The sequence below is a fragment of the Artemia franciscana genome, chromosome 19 (genome assembly GCF_032884065.1).
Source record: "Artemia franciscana chromosome 19, ASM3288406v1, whole genome shotgun sequence".
Lineage (NCBI taxonomy): Eukaryota > Metazoa > Arthropoda > Branchiopoda > Anostraca > Artemiidae > Artemia > Artemia franciscana.
In genome coordinates, this window is record NC_088881.1 from 18601421 (window position 1) to 18611689 (window position 10269).

A 10269-nucleotide genomic window follows, 5' to 3' on the forward strand; every position below is an offset into this window, starting at 1 on the left:
CTGGTGGTCGCTAATGGCTTCCGTTTTTCAAACAAATGTGGTAACGAACTTTAGTTAAAGAGAGATTTGTGCTAGTAATAGCAAAAAATACAAAAAATTGACAAAAAAATATACAAATTTTTTCATTGATTCTAAATATTTGAAATCTATTAAACTCAATAAAACTTGTTCACATTCTGACCAACGGTCTGCGTTGCACAGGTACCGATCTCCTGATCGATGCCTTCGGCTGGGAGTACAATGCGTGGTCGGGGACAAATATCCTGCGCTTCCCGTGTTTCCCCCCAGATTTTTCCGGGTACTCATTTAGAGCTGGGTTGAATCTGATTTAGCTTATAGTCACACCAATGACCCCGTTCTAAAACAAAGAAACAGACACGCAAGAACCCAAACCTCTGATTAACCTTAAAACTAATCGCTGAAAACTATGAGCCTAGGAAAATTTTGCTGATTTTCTAAGAAAAGACAAAAAAAAAAAAAACAGCAAAGGGGTGGTTAATCTTTAGGAAAATATCTTCTTTAAGTTCAGCACATCGAATAAATCTGCTATAAAAATACGAAGTTTTACTCTTTTTTGGAGAAGAATTATCACGGATGTTTATTCGTTTGTTTCTTTTTACCAGGGGTAATCATATCGAACCACTAGTCCTAGAAAATTGGGAAAAGGCATACTTGAAGGAGTCAAAAGTCTTAGTGTCCGTTTTAAATTGCAAAAAAAAGGGTGTTTCACATCAAAATAATGGTTTCTAACATTTTATGGAAGAAAACAACAGTTTTGCCATAAACAGGACCAAAAAACTGTTGATCTAAAATTCGGATATCCAATCAATTTCAAATTATCGAAAAATAATATAGTAAGTTTCTAAGATTCAAAGACAGTAATGGCATGTGGTGATGCATTCGTCCTAAAGATATAGGCAGCCCATTCCAAATAAACGTCTAATTTTCATTTGAGGCGTCATCAAATTACGAACAGTGGTTTATAGTTGCGCAGCAGCTATTATGGAGGACAGCCAATAGACCTCTGTGTAGATAGAGGGGATGTGCCTAAACTCTGAAAAGTGGCATTTTTATGCCAAAATTTGGACTTTCCGCGAGCCTTCAGATACATATATAGGGGATAATAGGGGATAAAATTCAATCTCTGATCTCTCTTATAATCCCGGGTATGCTTATTTTTTTGCTAAGCCTGTAATTTGGGGACATAAAGGCGATGGCTCCCTTCTTCTTCAATTCAAATTCAATTCAATTTATTTAAAAAAAAAATAATACCAATAATAATAAAGATCCTGGGAGCGAACTTGTTGAGGACCATAACAACAAAAAATTTAAAATGAAGAAGAGAGAAAAAAAGAAAAGAGAAAACATGGGTAATTAAAGCAAATTGAATAAGAATTTAGAGAATTATAATATCAAAATTTTAGTACATTGTTATACAGCGTGCGGAAACTTGTGAATAGCTCGACACTGGAGGGTATTATATTCCATTGAAGTATAGATTTATAAATGGGGGATCGCTGGGCAGATCTAGAGACACACTTGGGGACAATGAAGGAATGGTTGGATGAACGGAGACAGAGGCCTTCAGAATTATTACTATTAAAATAAGATAATAATTGGGGAGGAAGATTTTTATGGTAAGCGGAGTATACAAGGGATAGATTTAATTTTTGATGATTTGTTCAAAAGGGATAATACCAAAATCGGAGTACAAGTCCTGGGTGGGATATAGTCTGGGCAGCCGAAAAACTGCTTTGACGGCACGGTTTTGGGCAGATTTTAATTTATTGGTAACTGAAAGATAAGCATTGCCCCAAACAGATCCGCCGTATGAGATATTTGGGTAAATAAAAGAGTAATAAAGGGTGACAAGGACATCGGGAGGAAGAAAATAATTCACACGATTAATCATACTTACCTGTCGCAAGATTATGGCTCTGATGTAGGACACATGTGTTGCAAATGATAGGGAGGAGTCTTATGTGGACACCAAGAAACTTGGCAACTTCGACCTGTGGGAGTAGATTGGTAGAATATTTTAGGCCAAGTGCTTGCTGAGCTTCATTTTTTTTGTAAGGGGTTCGAAATAATAGAACCTGACTTTTCTTGCTGTTAATGGTCATGCAGTTAACGAGACACCACTCCTGTACTCTATTCAGAAGGGTTTGAGTAGAGGCGACGACGGATGGTAAATTAGGGCCGGTGATGAAAAAGTTGCTATCGTCAGCAAAAAGTACTGGGTGCACTGATGGACCCAGGTCCGTAACCAAATCATTAATATAAAGGAGAAAAAGTATTGGACCAAGAACAGAGCCCTGTGGGACGTGGACAGGTAGGTGATGTGAAGTCACCCCGCCCAGACTCACACTCTGTACTCTATCAGAGAGATAAGAGCCAAACCATGAGAAAGGAACTCCACGAATCCCTAAGCTGTTGAGTTTACTTAATAAAACACTGTGATCAACCATGTCAAAGGCCTTAGAAACAACCAGAAATAAGCCCAATACAGTAATTTTAAGGTCAAGTTGGGAACGTATAAACTGTGTGGCGTCTATTAGTGCATGAGCAGTTGAAAATTTGGAACAGAAGCCATATTGATGAGGAAAAATCAACGAATCTGAAGAATGAATCCCGAATAAAAAGGGAGAAAGACGTCGGAATATAATTCTCCCGAGCATTTTAGATATAACTGGGAGAAGTGAGATTGGACGATAATTACTTATCTCAGACGGATTGCCTTTTTTATGAATGGGGATAATAATTGCTGATCTAAATATTTCTGGGAAGACTCCATTGGTCATAGACAGGTTTGCTATGTGCACAATAGTTCACAAACATAGGAAGATACAGTCCTAAGAAGCTTATTACTTATGCCAAAGAAGTCAGGTGTACTACTATTAGGGAGACATTTGATAACTCGAAGCACCTCTTTACGATCAGTTGGAGAGAAAAAAATGGATCCAGGATTCTTGCTAGGGTGTACTGACTGGGAGAAGGAACAGGAGTTAGCATTTGGAATATTAGTGAAATAATTATTAAAAGCATCCGGTACTGAAATTGGGTCAATTAATCTGCCACTGATGTCCTTAAGGTTAATAGGTACAGATCTTGAATTCCTTTTTTTGAAAGAATTTCATTTATTGTGGACCAAATTTTTTGCAAGTTCCCTTTGCAATGAGAGATTTTTGAGTAATTTTTTTGCTTCCCGGACGAGTTTGGTATATAAGTTTTTGTATTTTTTATAATTAGTCAGGTCAATAACGTTACTGGTTTTGCAAGCTAACTTATACAGGTCATTTTTTCGGTATGAAGAGATTATAAGGCTATTAGACTTCCAGGGGCGTATATGGGTAGTTTTTCGATTTGATTTACGAACTGGAAAGGTTGAACTGATAAGATCACTCAGTCCCTGTGTAAAACCGTTTGTGGCTGAATTAACATCCTGACAATCCAAAACCTTGGACCAGTCGAAGGCTTTCAAACGATCCGTGAACCGGTTCATATTCACAGTATTATATATTCTATTATACGCAGAGGTATTAGTTCTAGAGGGTTGAGTAGCTGGTAGGGAGGGTAGGGAGAGATATATTGGAAAGTGATCTGGCAGGTCAGAAAATATTATTTTGGAGGACAGGTGGTTTCCCAGGGAAGTGGATACAAAAATGTTGTCAATTATAGTTGCTGTAGACCTTATAGGATCAACTCTAGTAGAAAAAAGGATTGGGGGAAGAAGACCACTTGAGGTGAATGTTTCAAAGAAGGTATCACAACCATTATTATTGCTAACATTTAGTAAATTACAATTGAAGTCCCCAAAAACTATTGCCTTCTTTTGTGGTAAATTAATAAAACTAGAAAAATCATCAAACAGATTACAAAAGAAAGGGGTCAGAAATGAGGGGGGTTTATAAAATAATGAAAAAATAAAAGAATTCACGTCAACACTTATGTCTACGATTATTGAATAAATGCATCTATTATTTATAGCTTGCGAGAATAAGGATTCACAGTCTAATAGCCTGGTGAATTTCAGACTTGACCGGATGTAAAGAGAAATGCCGCCAGAGGACGTGGTTAATTTTCTTTCAATATGAATAGCTTGAAAGCCAGGGAGGGAAAATTCATTATTATCATCAATTTCTGAAAGTCACATTTCCGTTATTCCAATTACGTCGAAAGGGCAGTAACCATTAATTAAAATTAAGTCTTTAAAATTAGCCCACTTATCCCGTACACTTCTGATGTTAAAGCAAATTACATTAATTTTGGTCTCTTCCATTAGCTTAGGTTTCACATTTTTCACAAAATCAAAAGTGTCGAGATATTCACAGTTAATTGGGTTTAAAGGGCTATCGGGCTAGCTAAGGGGCTGGTCACATAGGTTATTTTGGTCATCGTAATAGTTAAAAACAACGCTATTGCACAGTGATAAATTCATGAGAAACGTAAAATCTTCTATAGTACAGACCATTGTGGTCTGTACTATGTGTGTACATTGTGTGTTACTGATGTGAAACTCAGACCATTGTGGTCTGAGTTTCATCATCTCCTTGATTAGAATATTCGAAATCTTCTTCAACCGACGAAATATCATTGGTGATAATTTTGGACTGGGATGGAAAGTTTGCCGTTTTTTTCTTAGATTTCTTGCCTTTGACTAGGGCAGTGGCACCGACTACCGTCTTGGGGGTTGTGGCACTGTCAGAGCCTGTATTACTTTCATTTGCAGTTGAGTCTATAGGCTTAACTTACAAGTATTTGCCATTCTTGGCTACTTTTAGATGAATCATTTGGAGGGCAGGATGTTGAAGTAAACTTAGGCAAGGGATGTGGGGACTGACTAGAACCTTGAATATGAACATTATTTGCCTCTTTTGGGAAAACACTGTCTTTGCATCTTCTAAAGTAACTTTTGCTTGGCTTCTACTGGGCCGATGGGGTGTGGGTTGCCAAGGGATTCTTGCAGCTACAACTGAGTAGGGTAGATTCATTTTATCAGATGTTCTAAGGATTACGACTCGCTTTTGGTGAGCCGGGCAAGATTGTTTTTGGAGGGCTGTGTATCCCTTACGGTTACAATTTCTGCAGAAAGGGTCTGAATCAGGGCATTCACTAATTGCGTGGCCCGTTTTCCCACACTTAAGGCAAGACGGATGGGACTCTTTGCAGTGTTTTTTGCTGTGGCCGTGGGCCAGACAAGTGGAGCTTTGTAAGGGCTTGGGCTTATAAATCTTGTAAAAAAGGAACATACCGTACAAGAATATTTCTCTACTTAGCTCAACTTTGCAGGAAATGAGGATTGAACGACTTGGGTGAAGAAAACCTTCTTTGTTTAAACTTAGCCTTATAGCAGTTGAAGGATTGATGAGAAGGCCTGAAGAATCTATTAGTTCAGTTTGTATTTCCTCCACTTTTACACTGGTATCAACACCATACAGCACATACTTGCATAACTTTTCCACATCTTTTTTTGTGGCTAAAATTTTTGAGTCATCAAGAATTATCTCTTTGGATTTTGACAGGACATGGTCTGCCGCCTGAGAAGACGTAAAGTAAGTATTAATAGACTCGTTTTGCTTGAAAACAAGTTCAAAATTTACCTTGGTGATCAGAAAGATAGCTTTCCTAATTTCCATTATTCGATCTTTTGAAAAGGGTTGGCCATTGGTTTTCTTGATTGAGACAGTATAATAATTGGGGTAATCGTTAGCACTAGTTTCTGGGACACTTGAAAAGAGGGGTTGCAATATCACTGGCGAACGAGTTTCATCCTCTTTCCTCTTTTTGCCAGGCGTCTCACCTCTTTCATTAGAGTTAGTTTCGGCTAAGGCCTGAATTCCTGACAAGTGGCTAACTGTTTTGGATCGCGTAGTTGGGGGAGTTCTAGGAGGAGTTTTAGAGGTAGGTTGGAATGGCGACTGGCTAAGGGTTTCAGTGGGAGTATCCTTCTCGAGTGGTAGCCTTAGGGGCTTTTTTCCCGTCATTTATTCCGACGAGACACTGCAGATTCACGAACTGTTAATCAGTCTTAGTTCAAGGTTACTTGACCAAAAGTAAATACGACGGTTTTTAATCAGCGATAACACCAATATATTCAATTATACACTATAATAAATAATAACTCATTTTGTATGAAGTGAGCAGCCCCTCACAATTAAATCCGCAAGTTAATTGCGCAATCTAACACAGTGCAGTACAAAAAATAATCCAATTAGGTTCATAAGCTAGTTCCTTTTAGTTCAGATACTAAACTCGTACTGAACAATTCCTTGCAGGAACAATTCCTGTATAACGTAAAAGATTGTTTTCATACGTTTACAGACAAAGGAGGTAGAGAGGTGGTGGAAGGGGAATAATGAAAGCCATCAAAAACTTTTTGTCGGGAGGTGAAATGCTACCAGGATCTTTGTTTCATCCAAAATTTAAATGTAAGTATTTTTGTTTTCCTGTTTACAGAGAGTTTGATTGTCCAAATATATTTTTTGCTTCCTGAGATTTTCTTAATAATTTCCTGGAGCAATCGTTTGAATTAATTACAAGAGGAGCGGCCCCCTTTTGACTCTTTTGTGAACGAATGTGCTTCTATTTCTCCTAAAATTATCATTGTTATAATAATTATGTATCAGCGAAGGATTTCCATTGATGAACATAATGGTAAGCATGTGTATTTTCTTTCCTGATTTGGTTGTCAAAAGGTTTATAGTTGTAAAATTGCATCCGTTTATGCACGTGTGTCAGTCACGAATAAAGCCATTGAAACCCTGCCAAATCTAGGCTTTTCGTTTTTCATTCATAGAAGATTGTTTTTTTCTTACGACGAAGAAGCCAAATTCGTTCATTCTCAGGTAATGACTTGATCTTTTCACTACAGCAATAAATAATTAAAATAAATAATTAATTTACGCTACAGCAATAAATAATAAAATAAACAATTTAAAATATTAAAATAAATAATTAAAATTTTGATACCATCATCTCTGTAATTTTATGTGATAATTTTATACTTGGGAATAAAATGTACTATTTTTTAGATTTTAAATCATCGGAAAAAAACTTTAAGAATGCGTAACAAAGGAATCCCTTTTATCTTTAATAAAGGAACACATCCTAGTAGGCAAATACACAGGAACTTAATTAAAGAGGAAGGATGAAATCAAGGACTTGAAGGTAAACGACTAAAAGAGTCATTGGAAAAAAATACTGAAGGCTAATTGGTAGAGATTTCATTTCTTTCCCTGTGTCTTTTTCATAGCTGCTGTCACCATCGCCATTTGACGAGGGCCTTTATTATTATAGGATTATATTTTACTTTTGGAAAAATATGGAGGGCTATGTGTCCCTCTACGCCCCCTCCCTCCAAAGATAGTTACGGTCTTAAGTATACAGCCACACGTTAATGTATCTACATTTAACACAATAAAATCTTAAGAGAAGATTTCCTACAGGAAGAGAAAATGTCCCATCCACTGCTTAAACGTTTTCTGTCAAAAGCCGAAAGATATACAAAAAAGTCATGTTTATTCTCCTTATACCAGGTTATACGTACAGTTCTAAATTTCAAGTTTTTTTTTCATTTGAAGGAATTTTGCCATAACAGTAAAGAATAATCACCGGAGAGAAAATCTGACTTAAAATTCAACTAGAGTACAATAAACTCGATTAGGTGGTAGAGGCATAGCTCCAGCATTCTATTGGGGGGAGGGCAAGAGTGGTCGATATCTGGATAGCCAAGAAGATTGGCTGTATAATATTTTTTTTCTCCAAATTATTGGGGGGCAACTTCCCCCTCCCCCCAAATGACGTCCCTGCCTGGTGGCATGTTTTCTTGTTATAGTTTGTTTTCTTGTTTGCTTAAGTCAAGCCGCAAAATGTATTAATATCTCTATATTGTTTTATTTCTAACTTTACTTTTTTTAGATTTCAAACCTCCCCAGTCGCACATACACAATGGGCCCTCGTGCTTGACCCTTCACAGACTCCCACTATTTTTACACCTTTTTCTATAATTTTCCATGTTTATATGGATATATCCTACCCCCTCCATGTTTTTCGCCTCCTACTGCAAGATAAATTCCTGTACATGTGTCTGTCCTCTCCTGGCCATCCACATGTACCCTTATTAACTTAGGAAGTGGACAGTCGTTACTCTAAATGTCAAGAAGTCGACATTAGATCTATTAGAATAAAAACACTGCTTAAAAATTTCCAAGATACATCTTCCCCCTATTTTTGATAGATGCCTTTGAAAGGAGCAGCTTTAATTCAAACTTACCAATTAGCTTAGACCACTGTGCAGGGGGTCTCCATTCAGGATACTGTTTGGGAAATTTATCTCTGGACCAATGTGTAACTAAAGTCACTCTAAAAACAGTGAGTCTGTCAGGGTCACAACTTGACATCTCATCACCTCTTACTACTTGTACCTTAGGTTTCTTCTCCAGAGATCTTCTTGGTTTACTTTCTACAACTGATAAAAAAGTTAATAAACAAAGTAGAAAGAGTGCTAAAACTTTTTCACAACTCATGTTGCTACTTCGAAAAAGTAAACAGAACTGATTGACAGCCACTAAGAACTAGAGGTTTTGATCTCCTTGTTCTCCACCCGAAGATATTATCTAAGAGGACATTTAGAGTTGAGCATCTCTGACAACAATTAAACCTGAGGAAGACTGCTGTGGCTGCACCTTTTCTTTTCTTGAATTGAGTCAGTAACAGTGGAAACCGGGTAATCTAGTCATTAAAATCTGAAAGGCAATCCAAACTGCACTTTACTTCTAGTTAAAGAGTTGCATTCATTCGACAAAATTCTACTGTCTACTCCTTCTTTGCTAGTCAAGAAATTAAGCCCCTGTCCGAAAACAAAATTTAAAAAAATTTGTGAAAACAAAATTAAAAAAAAAAAAAATCGAAGACAAGTACCGAGCAAAACTGAAGAACTTTAGAACCTAGGTAAATCTAAAATATAAAGCTTAATTTAAGAGCCTTAAAACGTAAAACGAGTAGCAATGAAGTCATTTAATGATTCCAACTTGAAACTAACAGAAACTACTATGAATGAGTAAATGAAACCCAAGAGGAGGGATTTTTATGTGGAGGAGGTGCCAGATTTTCCGGGAGGGATTTTTATGCGGAGGAGGTACCAGATTTCCCGGCATTATTTATAAAACGGTCGGATTTTTAAATTTAAAAATAAAAAGTTTTTCAACTGGAAGTAAGGAGCAACATTAAAAATTAAAACGAACGGAAATTGTTACGTGCTTGAGAGGGGCTCCCCTCCTCAATACCTTGCTCTTTACGCTAAAGCTTGAATTCCGTCCCAATTCTTTAAGAACGACTGAAAGACAAGGGTTGTTAGAACAATAAGAAGCATTTTTTAAAGCACTAAAAAACCTTTGCGTCAAGAGCGTGGTGTTGAGGAAGGGGCAGCCCCCCATATGCACGTAACATTTTTTTAAGTTTTAACGTTACTCCTTACTTTCAGTTTAAAAAAAATATTTTTTCATTAATTCAACATGGGTTGAATTAATTAATTCAATTTTTATTAATTTAATTCAACATGGGTTGAATTTGAGAATTGTCTCAAACTATGAGACAATAAAACAATCTCAAAACGAACTTAAATCAAAACAATAATAATATCTAAACTTAAACCAACAGTTATTTTAACAAATAAGGTTAGGCTTCGGCGGGTCTCAAGTACGGCAGAGACAGGGGGATTCCCTTATGTTTATTTATTCGTGTTAGATTTTGAAAGTAACTATTTTAGTGCTCTCATTAAAAAATAAAAACCATCCAGCCCCCTTCAATTTTGTAAAATACTGTTTTGGTATCTTAGTTTTTTTTAAAATTGACAAAATCCCCCCCCCCTATATTCTCATGGATTGAAACCCCGATAGAGCTAATATTTCAAATCAGTTCCCCAAGTTCTTCTCAAGATATTGATGATATTCTATGTGGATGCTTGTGCATATAAAGTCTCTTTTGGTTTATCTCCCAACTTTTGCCATGAATAAATTCTGAGCATGGATTCCTATGGATTTCGCCAGGGCTAATAGTAAAAAAAAAACTAAATAGATTTCAGGCCGGTGTTCGTAGGCCTCCATGCCCCTCTCCTTAAGCACAAAATCTGAGGTCTCATCCTCCCTAGGATATAGCACTTGACTTTATAGTCTAAATAGGTAGTGCTGATTTCCGTTGTATGGCCCTTCATCTGGAAATTGCACTGGACGCTGGGGAGCCCTCCCTAAAAAACTCTAAAAGTTTTAATGG

The 10269-nt window shown here is 36.9% G+C and overlaps 1 protein-coding gene across 1 annotated transcript in view; it reads right to left on the reverse strand.

Annotated features, from left to right (window-relative positions):
- LOC136039369 (spondin-2-like) overlaps positions 1 to 8656 on the reverse strand; it is a 63780-nt gene extending 55124 nt beyond the window's left edge. The window contains exon 1 of the mRNA XM_065723045.1: positions 8273 to 8656. Within this exon, the coding sequence (XP_065579117.1) occupies positions 8273 to 8525 (253 nt within the window). The 5' untranslated portion in view covers positions 8526 to 8656. The remainder of the gene's footprint in view (positions 1 to 8272) is intronic.
- Between the last annotated feature and the right edge of the window lie 1613 nt (positions 8657 to 10269).